Source organism: Callionymus lyra, chromosome 8, assembly GCF_982586985.1.
Source record: "Callionymus lyra chromosome 8, fCalLyr1.hap1.1, whole genome shotgun sequence".
NCBI lineage: Eukaryota > Metazoa > Chordata > Actinopteri > Syngnathiformes > Callionymidae > Callionymus > Callionymus lyra.
Genome location: NC_141825.1, coordinates 25,031,294 through 25,045,158, shown reverse-complemented (window position 1 = coordinate 25,045,158; position 13,865 = coordinate 25,031,294). Strand labels below are relative to the sequence as shown.

The 13,865-nt window shown below is 45.0% G+C and overlaps 1 protein-coding gene across 1 annotated transcript in view; it reads left to right on the top strand.

The window, feature by feature from the left end:
• Positions 1 to 13,414, top strand: part of LOC148074364 (homeodomain-interacting protein kinase 3-like) — a 34,226-nt gene extending 20,812 nt beyond the window's left edge. The window contains exons 6-18 of the mRNA XM_087796858.1: positions 2,110 to 2,229; positions 2,287 to 2,373; positions 2,505 to 2,689; positions 2,753 to 2,900; positions 4,003 to 4,126; positions 4,970 to 5,064; positions 5,158 to 5,285; positions 5,345 to 5,506; positions 6,271 to 6,528; positions 6,592 to 6,753; positions 8,376 to 8,632; positions 10,011 to 10,162; positions 10,236 to 13,414. Of these exons, the coding sequence (XP_087652984.1) occupies positions 2,110 to 2,229; positions 2,287 to 2,373; positions 2,505 to 2,689; positions 2,753 to 2,900; positions 4,003 to 4,126; positions 4,970 to 5,064; positions 5,158 to 5,285; positions 5,345 to 5,506; positions 6,271 to 6,528; positions 6,592 to 6,753; positions 8,376 to 8,632; positions 10,011 to 10,162; positions 10,236 to 10,700 (2,343 nt within the window). The 3' untranslated portion in view covers positions 10,701 to 13,414. The remainder of the gene's footprint in view (positions 1 to 2,109; positions 2,230 to 2,286; positions 2,374 to 2,504; positions 2,690 to 2,752; positions 2,901 to 4,002; positions 4,127 to 4,969; positions 5,065 to 5,157; positions 5,286 to 5,344; positions 5,507 to 6,270; positions 6,529 to 6,591; positions 6,754 to 8,375; positions 8,633 to 10,010; positions 10,163 to 10,235) is intronic.
• Positions 13,415 to 13,865: the final 451 nt, after the last annotated feature.

The window sequence follows — 13,865 nt, the reverse complement described above, 5'->3', positions numbered from 1 at the left end:
GTTTTTTTTAATAATTCAATATTGTCAAAATTAATTAATGTTTTTTTTTTTTTTTTGTGGTACTATTAAACAGACTTTTTTAATTTAAAAGGCCTAAAATTTAAGAATGTTAAATTTAGAAAATGTTTTTTTTGAACTAAATTATTGGAATAAGAAAATATATGAATTCTCTCAAACAAAAAGTAATTTTACTATATATATACTGTATATTCAATTTAGAACAACACATTCTACCTGTAACTTACAAGTTACTTATTCCAATTCAAAAAATTTCAGTATAAAAATAATTGAATGTAATTATTCAAAAACCACTTAACATTTCAATAAAATTAACAAATGCTTCAACCTTTGAAATGTTAAATAAAACCATAATTCCGATGGATCTGATGTTCTTTAACATCTCAGCTTCTTCATTTTAGTTATTTTCTTCAACACGTTCCATCTATGAATGTTTTATTTGGTAAAAATTATACTTGAATTGTTTCGTTAACTTATTAAAAAAAAATAACTGTAGGGAAATGAGCAGGATGTGATGTCATCACATAGGAAGCAGACGTTGGTCGACTCAGCAACTTCACAAACATGGTCATCATGTAGTGTCGATAAGGTTTTAAATGTACTTGCGTCAACAGAATGAAATATCAAGGTCAAAGGTCACCAGACAAGTGTTATTATAATAGACCAGAATCTCGTGACTGTTGATGCGTCTCTTCTTTCAAGACTGACCGTCTCTTAAGGCGCGTCTTGTTACATTTTGGGGGGTCAGCTGGTAGCACCCGACCATGCCCGTGTGGCACGCGCTCGCTCGCACATCCAGGCGTGCGAAGCATGTCGGGGCGATGCCAGGGCCGACTCGGTTCCACCCGGCGCAGCAAAATGTATTTATAAAGCCGGCACATGTGCGGTCGGAGGGCTCAGTGCACCATCAGCAGGTTGTGAGTCCAGTGCCCTCTGGTCTGTCCCTGTTTGTTCTGGACCAACACACGCACCGAAGCGTACCCCAGAAGCTCACCAGGGTTCTGGATCACAGTGTTGCCTTGAGGGGTGAAAGAGAATATCTATGCACTGGAATCAGTTGTTAATATTAAACAGCACTTTGTACTTAATAATACTCTATATACTAATTATTGATCTATTATTTTTACTTTTAGGTCATATTTTATTATTATTATTGTAGTTGTGGTTCGTATTTCAATAGATTGTGTACGACCACCACAAGAATCTGATGTTGTCTCTAAAACACAATAAAAGTTTCTGATTCTGATCCTTTAAAAAAATGTTTTAATTCTGAATTAATATGCTAATGTTCCCAGAGTTAAATTAAACTTCTGGCCACTAGATGGCAGCAGCCATTAAATCCTTCGCAGCTTAAGGAACAATCAGTGAGGTCCTGGTTATGACTGAGGACGAGAGGATACAGTGACTCCAGCAGCTTTTAAAGCTGATATTTGGACATATTTTGGTTTGAAAACAAATGAAAGTTATGACTTCATCAAGAGTCATGTGGTCTTTAAATACTACAACACTAGAGTCAAGTACTGGACAATACTACACATATATACTTGTTACTACACTATCACAACACCAGAGTCAAGTACTGGACAATACTACACGTATATACTTGTTACTACACTATCACAACACCAGAGTCAAGTACTGGACAATACTACACATATATACTTGTTACTACACTATCACAACACCAGAGTCAAGTACTTCACAATACTACACATATATCCTTTTTACTACACTATCACTATGTATCGTAACATTGTGTCTTTCTCATCAATATATTTATAAACGTTTCATATTTAAGCTCATATAATTTTGATTCCTGTGAATGCTGTGCTTAATATCCTTGTGTTTTCATTTTTATTTATTACAATTTTTTTCTTTCATTCTGGTCTTGTATTTTCTGAAATGGTTTACTGTGTTTATTCTTGTACATCATATCTTTTAAAGTCTCACTTTTCTATCAAACCATATAAATGATTTAATTACAACATGTTTTTACTCTCTTGCAACTTTTACATGTCCAGAGGTTTTTCTTTTCATCGTAACTTGTCGTTTCTTACCGACGTCTCTGCTCACGTCCTGCTCGTCCAACAGATCCGCTACATCTCTCAGACTCAGGGTCTGCCAGGAGAGCATCTGCTCAACAAAGGAACCAAGACCTCTCGCTTCTTCCGCAAAGAGTCGGACTCTCCGTACGCCTCGTGGAGACTGAAGGTAACGAGAGTGTGTTTCGCGTCGATGATGACCTTCACTCACGCTTCCTCCCCGCAGACGACGGAGGAGCACGAGAAGGAGACGACTCTGAAGTCCAAAGAAGCCCGAAAGTACATCTTCAGCTGCCTGGACGACGTGGCGCACGTGAGTGTGACCCCTGAGTGTGACCCCTGAGTGTGACCCCTGAGTGTGACCCCTGAGTGTGACCCCTGAGTGTGACCCCTGAGTGTGACCCCTGAGTGTGTGTGTCTCAGACTCACCTGCTGTGCTTCCAGGTCAACCTGGTGTTGAGCGCTGACCTCGGCGACATGGAGGCGGAGAAGACGGACAGACGAGAGTTCGTGTCTCTGCTGAAGAACATGTTGCTCATCGACGCCGAGGAGAGAACGGTTCCCTCCAGCGTCCTCCTGCACCCCTTCCTCACCATGACCCACCTGCTGGACTTCCCCCGCAGCAACCAGTAAGACCCCCAAACTCTTGTGTGTCCGACTCTCGCTTGACCTGCTCCCCCCCCCGCCCTCAGCGTCCAGTCCTCGTTCCGCATCATGGACGTGATCCACGGTCGCTCCACCGGCGCCCTGTTCGACGCCCTGAACCAGAACCACATCCACTTCTCCAGACCCCCGGTGGCCCCGACTCTGGGCTACAGCAACATCCCCCCTCCCCCTCAGGTGAGTCCTGCAGACGCTGTTCCCCGAGTCAGTTCCCCCAGACCTGAGGTCGACTTGGGTTTTTCAGTTTCAGTAAGAATGTTGTACTGTTCTGTGGTTACCATGACGACCACATAACTTTCCGTCATCTTGATTTAAAAAAATATATTTTATGTTTTGACTAAAATCATCTTAGACATGAATATAATTGATATAATTTCATGTGTTATAACAGAATTTGAAATTGGTTTTAAACTAAAAGTAAACAAATGTAATCATTTCTATGTGTAAAAGTTAAATGACTTAATCTGATATTTTTAAAATAAATAAATCCATTTTTTTTTTTACACATGGTTAGATTTTCTTACCTTTTGACCTAAAAATATATATTTTAATTCAATATATTTTCATGCATAGCCTTTTAAATTCAATATAAAAATGTTGGTATAATAGTGCTCCAATATTTTTAGGTATTTATACACACTATTCTAATTTTTAAAGAAAAGAAAACTAAACATTTTAATATTATTTAATCCAATTATTAATAAAACAATTAATTTAAACATTATAATCTGTTCCAACTGTTTGAATGTAAATTCAATTATTCGATATCCTAAAGGAACTGACATACTTGTATATACTGTATACTGTATATAGATCTAATATAAAAACTGTACTTTTTGCCCTTTTGTTGCTTTCGTTCAACATTTATTGATCGCTGGGTTCCTACATGCTGTTTGAATAATGGTTTTGTCGCCCTCTGCTGGTGAAGACTGGTCGAGAGAAACAACCTTGAGAAAAAAAACCTCACACTAGGAACTGTGTTGTTTTACTGTGTTTAACTATTATTGTATCTTTTCTTATTTTAAGAAAATGTTTAATTATTAAAAACAGCCTTTTTCTTACAAAATAACTTTTCCTTTACTTTGTGCATTAATCCATAATTCATTTTTAGTTGTGACTTAACTAATGTTTACACTGTTAAAAAGGATATTTAAATAATCAATTTGTTTTTTTTTAGTCACTAAGAATGTAAAGTTTGTCCTTGTTGGTTGACCTTTCATTTACGAGGAAATGGCGCAGCTACTTAAAACTGTTGTGTTTACCTCGCTGTCTTTCCCAGACCATCGCCCAGTCTGCGCCGTCGGTGTTGCATCCTGGGATAGCGATCGCAGCGGGCAGTGGGCGGTACGGTTGCAGCGACTCGTTTCCAGCAGCTCTGTTGCTCTGTCCTCCGACCATGCAAGGTGAGAGAGTGAATATTAGTAGTAGTGTAGTAACAAGTATATATGTATAGTATTGTCCAGTACTTGACTCTGGAGTTGTGATAGTGTAGTAACAAGTGTATATGTGTAGTATTGTCCAGTACTTGACTCTGGTGTTGTGATAGTGTAGTAACAAGTATATATGTGTAGTATTGTCCAGTACTTGACTCTGGTGTTGTGATAGTGTAGTAACAAGTATATATGTGTAGTATTGTCCAGTACTTGACTCTGGTGTTGTGATAGTCAAGTAACAAGTATATATGTGTAGTATTGTCCAGTACTTGACTCTGGTGTTGTGAAAGTGTAGTAACAAGTATATATGTATAGTATTGTCCAGTACTTGACTCTGGTGTTGTAGTATTTACAGACCACATGACTCTTGACGAAGTCGTAACTGATTTGTTTTCAAACCAAAATATGTCCAAACATTAGCTGCAGTTGACTGTATCCTCTCGTCCCCAGTCATTGTCAGGATCTAGCAGGATTTTATTATTCCTTTGGCTGCAGAGGACACAGTGATGCCATCTAGTGGCTGGAAGTTTAATCACAACAAATAAATGAACAAATACAGGGAACATTTGCATAATAATATACGATAATTAATTTTTAAAATGCAATAATTGTTCATTTAAGTCAAATTGAATAGTTTAATTTATACACAATTAATTGAAAATAAGCAATAAAATAATGTTTATACAATAAAAATGGATTTGAAGCAAAAAATGTGTGTGTGTGTATCTATATATATCTATCTAGTTGTATAAATGTATAGATGTATAGAGATATATTGATAGTTAAGTGATGCTCATCCTTGTGTCACGACAGGAAACCTCAACCAACCAGCGGGATACTCCGTTCCCATGGTGACTCAGGCTCCGCCCATACAGCCTCTCCCGGTGAGGCCGGGTCTGGTGGCGCAGGTGAGTCACGCTTCCTCCTCATGAATGCGATCCCTGTGGAGAGGACTTCGTTGGGGGGCCGGTCCAGCATGTGTGACGACGCTCTCTCAACAGGCCTGGTCCAACCGAGGACAGCAGCTCCTGGTCCCGGCTGCCTGGCAACAGATGCCGACGGTGGCTCCGCCCCCCTCGCAGCCGCCGCCCCCTCCATCCTCCCTCGGGGGTGACTTGAGCGACTGGGGGTGAGTTCCTGACGCCCCGTTTGACCTCTGCGCCTCCTCTAACTCGAAGGTCTTCTCAGCCTCAGGAACGTTCACCCTCACTACAGCACGGTGATGCCGCAGCCCTTCCTGACCAATCACGTGACGGCCTCCTCCAACCACCAGCCAATCAACATTGGCGTCGCTCACGTGGTCTGGCCTCAGCCGACCAACAAACGCAACAGACACACACTCAACAACAGGTGAGACACAATCCTGAGTAGTGGTGTGTACTGACAACTGTGTGGCGATACGCATCATGATTCAGGGGTAATGATATATTGAGATATACAGTATTGTGATACTGTAGTAACAAGGATATATATGTGTAGTATTGTCCAGTACTTGACTCTGGTGTTGTGATAGTGTAGTAACAAGTATATATTTGTAGTATTGTCCAGTACTTGACTCTGGTGTTGTGATAGTGTAGTAAAAAGGATATATGTGTAGTATTGTCCAGTACTTGACTCTGGTGTTGTGATAGTGTAGTAAAAAGGATACATGTGTAGTATTGTCCAGTACTTGACTCTGGTGTTGCAGAAGTTGTAACTGATTTAATTTGTTTTCAAACCAAAATATGTCCAAACATCAGCTTTAAAAGCTGTTTGAGTCGACTGTATCCTCTCATCCTCAGTCATTGCTGGGATTCCATTGTTGCTAATGGCAGCCTTGGTGATTGTCTCGCTTTTTCTACTACAGCAATGAAATTCTGGTTTTGTTCTTCATCACTGACAATAAAGATATTTCTGACTTCTTCTTTAGTAATGACTGCTGCCATCTAGTGGCCAGAATTTCGATTGCAACATAAAAATGAACAAACACTGAATATCTTTTTTGTAAACAGTGCTGTTAAATATCAATACATGTAAAAATATTGTAATTCTTAATAACCTTTACTTTCTTATACCCTTGACCTGGAATGACTTGATGACTCGGAGACGTAACTGCGTTTCCTCGTCTTCTGCAGGAACCTGTTCCACCACAGAACCTCCAGACAGGTCGTGGGTCAAGTGGCGGCGGTGAAGCAGCCACAGAGTGAAGAACCTCCACCGGAGCAGGAGCGCCCGAGAGCGACCGTCACGGACGAGGACCACAAGCCCGACCTCGGCAGACAGAGGGACGCGGCCGTCCTCATGGCGGACACGCCGAGTCCCACGGTGAGCGTGGTCAGCATCCACAGCGAGGCGGCGGAGGAGGAGGACGCTCACAGGTGTCAGCTGAGCAGGTGAGGGATCTGGTGGGACCATGGAGACGTCAGAGGAGAGGGTCTGAGTGTGTGTGTCTGCAGATGTAAAGACAAGTGTGTGTGCGAGACGTGCCGGACCACCAGCGTGACGATGGAGCGAGTGTGTTCACTCAGCAGCCCCGACAGCAGCATCAGCACCAGTTCCTTCGCCTCCAACTCTCTGCAGTCCAGCCCGTCACTGTCGCCCTGCAAGAGACCCACCAGGTCAGTGTCCTCTATAGACCGGAATCTGGACTACAATATGTACTCGACAATACTACACATATATACTTGTTACTACACTATCACAACACCAGAGTCAAGTACTGGACAATACTACACATATATACTTGTTACTACACTATCACAACACCAGAGTCAAGTACTGGACAATACTACACATATATACTTGTTACTACACTATCACAACACCAGAGTCAAGTACTGGACAATACTACACATATATACTTGTTACTACACTATCACAACACCAGAGTCAAGTACTCGACAATACTACACATATATTCTTGTTACTACACTATCACAACACCAGAGTCAAGTACTTGACAATACTACACATATATTCTTGTTACTACACTATCACAACACCAGAGTCAAGTACTTGACAATACTACACATATATTCTTGTTACTACACTATCACAACACCAGAGTCAAGTACTTGACAATACTACACATATATTCTTGTTACTACACTATCACAACACCAGAGTCAAGTACTTGACAATACTACACATATATCCTTGTTACTACACTATCACAACACCAGAGTCAAGTACTTGACAATACTACACATATATCCTTGTTACTACACTATCACAACACCAGAGTCAAGTACTCGACAATACTACACATATATTCTTGTTACTACACTATCACAACACCAGAGTCAAGTACTTGACAATACTACACATATATTCTTGTTACTACACTATCACAACACCAGAGTCAAGTACTTGACAATACTACACATATATTCTTGTTACTACACTATCACAACACCAGAGTCAAGTACTTGACAATACTACACATATATTCTTGTTACTACACTATCACAACACCAGAGTCAAGTACTTGACAATACTACACATATATTCTTGTTACTACACTATCACAACACCAGAGTCAAGTACTTGACAATACTACACATATATCCTTGTTACTACACTATCACAACACCAGAGTCAAGTACTTGACAATACTACACATATATCCTTGTTACTACACTATCACAACACCAGAGTCAAGTACTTGACAATACTACACATATATTCTTGTTACTACACTATCACAACACCAGAGTCAAGTACTTGACAATACTACACATATATTCTTGTTACTACACTATCACAACACCAGAGTCAAGAATTTACTGACCACATGACTCTTGATGAAGTCGTAACTGCTTTCATTTGTTTTTCAATCCAAAATATGTGCAAACATCAGCTTTAAAAGCTGCTGGACTCACTGTATCCTCTCATCCTCAGTCATCACCATGATCTTGCGGGATTTCATTGTTCGTTTAGCTGCGGAGGATGTAATGACTGCTGGAAGTTTAATTGCAACATTGTAAAAAAAAATAAAAAAATTGAATGATCTTATTTTATTCACACTTTATTGAAATACAAACGATTAAAGAACTATGTTTAGAAAGAAAATATGATTTATCTGCCAAAAAAAGAGAGATAATGTATAATATTTTTTATTGTGGAAAAAACATGGGAATATTTAAGTGTATTGATATTTAACAGCTCAGGGTATTGTCGTCTAGCACCAAGTATTTAATCATAATTCTTACATGACCTCTTGACCTGCCCCCCACCTCAGCATGTCAGAAGACGACAGCCGTGACGGACAGGAGAGCGGCTGTGACACGGTGGAGGGCTCGCCGACATCCGCCGCCTCGCCTCGCAACAGTCCTTACCGTTACCTGGACAACCGCAACGACTGCCCGCCGCTGGCCGCCGCCGTGGCGCCGCTGACCTCCGCGGCCGCCCAGGGTCGGACCCCTCGTGCCGTCAGGACCATGGTGGTGCCGCCCATGAGGGTCCAGCACAACAACGACGCTCGAGCGCAGAGGACGGGTACGTCTCACAGTTAGTCTTGATGGGTGATGTTTCATCAAGAGCCCCTAGAGGGCGCTGTTACTGTTTCGATCTCAAAGCCTTGGGTTTATCGACCGGTCGCTCAAAATGCTTGTGATGTTTCCACACGTCTGCTTCACAGGCCTCATGGACGCTGCTGGACTATATGGTCCACCTCTGGACTCTAGAGGGTTTAACAGGTGACACTAGATGGTCCAGCAGAGAAACGGACCAGTCGAGATCCCTTATTATAAAGACTTCTCCTCCGTCTCCTGGTCTTCTTTCTCTGCTGGATCCTGTTGTGGAGAGAAGCTGTGTGTGTTTGAACTCTTCCAGAGCTCAGCGTCTTCCTTTCCAGAGTCTCCCTCACACAGTTATTGTCAAGTTATCAAATAAACAAAAGACTCGACTGGACCAGACTTTGGACGCGACAGTGGACGCGACAGTGGACGCGACAGTGGACGCGACAGTGGACGCGACAGTGGACGCGACTGTGGACGCGACTGTGGACACGACTGTGGACACGACTTTGGACACGACTTTGGACACGACTTTGGGACACGACTTTGGACACGACTTTGGACACGACTTTGGACACGACTTTGGGACACGACTTTGGGACACGACTTTGGGACACGACTTTGGGACACGACTTTGGGACACGACTTTGGACACGACTTTGGGACACGACTTTGGGACACGACTTTGGGACACGACTTTGGGACACGACTTTGGGACACGACTTTGGGACACGACTTTGGGACACGACTTTGGGACACGACTTTGGACACGACTTTGGAACACGACTTTGGGACACGACTTTGGGACACGACTTTGGGACACGACTCTGGGACACGACTCTGGGACACGACTTTGGGACACGACTTTGGGACACGACTTTGGGACACGACTTTGGGACACGACTTTGGGACACGACTTTTGACACGACTTTGGACACGACTTTGGACACGACTTTGGGACACGACTTTGGGACACGACTTTGGGACACGACTTTGGGACACGACTTTGGACACGACTTTGGGACACGACTTTGGGACACGACTTTGGGACACGACTTTGGGACACGACTTTGGACACGACTTTGGGACACGACTTTAGACACGACTTTAGACACGACTTTAGACACGACTTTAGACACGACTTTAGACACGACTTTAGACACGACTTTAGACACGACTTTAGACACGACATTGGCAGACGTCAAGTGTTTCAATGACACAAGGGTTTACAGTGAAACTTGCGTCTTCGTATCAACTCTCTTCCTGTTGCATGCTGTTGTTTGCTCTGGTCTCACCTGCTCAGGTGTGTCACATGTTCGGTCCAGCACAAGTCTCACCTCTTGTCTCTCTTCCTTCAGAGTCCTGGTCCAGGTCCAAAGGGCGCTGCACCACCAGCGGGCTCCAGAGTTCGGCCTCCTCCTCCGTCCCCCCCCTCCTGCCCACCGCCCCCCTCTTGTCCTGGCAGCAGAAGCTGAATGGGCAGCAGCCCCCCCCTCTGGGCTTTGGACAGGTGAGTGACCCCCCCCGTGTGCCGGTCCCGTGACCCCCCCTCCCACAGACCCCCTCACGACCTTCTCTCGCAGGTGCAGCAGTACCTGTCCAACCACGGCAGCAAAGAGTGGAACGGGAACTTTGGGCCTCTGCGTCCTCACGCCTTCATCCCCCCCACGGTGCACACCTTCACACACCTGCCGCACAGCAGCCCCACCCACACCGCCGGCCCCCCGCCCACCCACGCCCTGCTGTCCTACCCCCACAGCGCCACCCTGCTGCCCTCTCGCCCCCCGCTCCTGCCGCACAGCTACAGTCTCTCCCACCAGCCGGGAGGCGCTATAGTTCACCAGGTGACCCTGGGCATCGGCGGCCCCCCCCACCGCCTGCTCCCCTCCCCCACCGTCCACCCGCACCACCCGGCCAGCTTCGCCCCCCCCCACCACCACCACCACCAGTTCAAGTTCCCGGGCCCCCCTCACCCCTTCATGGCCTCCACCTACACTGGCTTCCACCTCCCCCCCAGCAAACTCAGCCACCAGTACTCCTTCATCTGAGGGGCCGGACCGGACCCCGGCAGGTGGTCCTGATCCGGAGGGCCGGGGTCAAATGGAGCGGAGCCGCGACCTGGTCCGGAGCCAGAAACAGACCCTTGTGATGATGATGATGATGACGAGGAAGTGTTGACGAAGCGCCGCCGTGTTGGGACGATGACATCATCGCGGCGCTCGTCGTCTTTTGAAAAAAAACGTTCGGTCGTCACGGCGCCACCTCTGGAGGACTTCGAGACAGCGTGGACCAGCGGAGAGAGGGACGGACTCGCGTGGTCGGACATCGCTGTCCCATGGCGTGACGCCGGCGTTTTTTTTTCCCTTTATCTCTGTTGCCTTGTGTAGCACGCGCTCGCCAGCGCGACCCCCGTTTAAAGCCATCGCCGCCGCCACGACTTTTGACGTGTGAAGTGTGTTCGGACCCACGTGGAGATCCAAAGACCTGCGGATACGTTTGGACTCCTTTGGTTCACTGATCCTCCATCACGCCGTTAGACGATCATGTGACTCCCCTCCTTGTCTGAAGCAGCCAAATTTTGATTGACAGTTTTCAAGATTTCGTTTGAATCGCGCGTTCTTTTGAGTGATAAAGTGGAGGAGGAGGATCAATGGAACCTTCGTCAAGGTCTCGCTTCTGTCGGCCTCTGGTGGTCGACAGAGGAACTGCACCCCGCCCCCCCCCGCCGCCTCAGTGCCTTCTTAGTGGTCAGACTTCAGGAGCTGGTTTTGCGCCGGCTCGCAGCACTTACTTCAGACTTTTTGTGGTGGATTTTTGAGATTTTTGACTTTTAGCGGCTTCGACTGAAGAGTTTGTTTGTAAATAGAGATTTAATAGATGATTTAAAGGTTTTATAAAAAGTTTCTACTCACCGTCGTTCTTAACTCTCAGCAGTATTGTCGCTGTTTACTGGACCTGCAATACAATCTATAGACGCCTCTGGGTCGCCGTGTCGTTCCCATCGCATCGGCGCCGGATCGTTCTCCTTCGGACGCGTGTACATTCGACGGCGCTTCTCAGTGTTGACCTTTTGAACTCTCAGTACAGGTCGCCGCCCCCGTTTCGTGTGTTGAAGTTGGTTGGTTGTTTTTTTTGACGCATTCCTTCAGGGCGGAGCCTTGACCCGCGCGCGGCCCGTCGCCGCCTTGGCTGCTTCTCTCGCTCGCTCGCTGCACCAAAGACGTCGTCACGGCGACCCAAGCTACGTCGTCTGTCACTTAGTTATTTTTCCGTTGGTATCCTGAATGTATCCATGGAAACGCTGCTACGTCTCGACGGCCCGCCTCTTTTTCTCGCTGCGAAAAAAACGCCGTTTCAAGTTTCATGTCTCGCTCGACGCCGTTCGACTCCTGCTCTACTTCCTGCTCGTGCCTCCGTGAAGCAGCCGTGTTGTTTTATTTTGAAGTGACTTTTATTTGTAAACTGCTGTAACGTTTTATTGATCTTTGATCTTCTCCGGGTGTTGGTGTGCGTTAGCGTCAGTATTCTGCCGTAGTCCTTCTCCGAGCTGTTATCTCGCTGTACTGTACCCACTTTAGTGCCTTCCTGCGAACAAGCGGCTGACCCTGACCAAGGTTAGTCACTCGTAGTATCCTCAGAACGTCAGGGAAAGTTGTTTTTTTTCACCAAGAGAAAAACCGCACAGAATCAAAAAAAAAAAAACGGGGCCTGAAAACACACAAAAAAGCTTTATTGTGGTGAATGTATTTGTGGAGTGTGTGTCGTTTTTTTGTTTTTTGAAGTTTGAGTTCACGACGGCTGCAGACGCACGAAAATCCCAAATCACTCGCCCCCTGGTGGACGATCGCTAAACGTGTCTTCGGACGCGACGAGTTCACGATTAGAATCAAAAGAAAAAGAGAAACTTTCAGGAGCTCGTGCACTTTATTAGAAATGTTCAAGTCAAGTCGACCAACGGAAAACTTTTGTTCGGATCGTTTAGTAAATGTTTCGATGGATCAAGATTGTAACGACGAGTGATTTTCAGTTTTACGATATTTTCATGTTGACTCTGGTGGTCGTAATGTTTTAAATGTTGGAGAAAAATCAATGGTTTCCAGGTGAAGGTCGAGTGTCTTCTCCGGTGGTTTCTCGTCACGCTCTGGCGCGAGAATGTGCCGATCACCTGCGTGTGGAAGTGGTTCCGAAACCCTCAGGAGAGACTCCGGGGGGCCGAACCCTGAGCGAGTGATTTTTGGGGTTTTCTGTGTTCAGGAAGTGGATCTGCAGCCGCGACCATATATGGGATCGGTCAGGGCTTATAAAAAAAATGCTTTACTTGTCAATCAGGCCCGTAGTCTCCGCCCCCTCCATGTATTTATGCTAGTTTTGCTCACGTAAGCGATGTGACTCTTGCGTCTGTTGATCTGTTGAACCTGCTGCTCCGGTCCGACGAGGGTCCAGGACTTCTGACCCGGTTCAGACCCGGGCGCTGGTTCCGGATCAAAGACTTCCAATAATCGTCTTGACTTTGTTGTGTCTCCTTTGAACCCTGGTGACCCCGACACTCACACACACACCGATGCTCGACAACACACACGACAACATGACTAGAATGTTGGTCACATGATCAGTCACATGATCAGTCACATGATCAGTCACATGATCAGTCACATGACGGTTCACCAGGGTTCACTGTATTTTTTTTTTTTTTCTTGGTGACTCTTGTTTTGGTGTCAAACGTCCAAATTCACTTTGAATTAAAAATCTTTTTCCTTCACAACATGTCTTGCTGCTTGACCTTTGACCCCCAACCACGACCCCCTACGACCTGAAGACCATGAAAAAAAAACGTTCCGCTTCAGAAGTGTGACAAGTGTAAACTCTTTCCTCTCCAGCAGGGGGCACTGCTGCTCAGCAAGATTCAGATCACGCATGAAAACTGCTTCAAACAGAATAATTTTAAATATTAAGTACAAACGTGACGTCACAGCCAAACTAACACAGGATGTGACTCGTCAAAATAAACGTCTTTTGTTTTGTTTTTAAACCTTAAAATGGCTTTAAAGTCAAGTTTCTGACCCAGAAATCAACCGTGACGTCAAGAAATCTTAAGATGAAAAATGAAAAAATTATATTTTCACTCGTTTTTCAACGACAGTATTTTCAAAACAAAGTGTTTCAATGTTTCTCATCTGACAAACGCGTTTGGATGTCAATCAACAAGTGAAGGT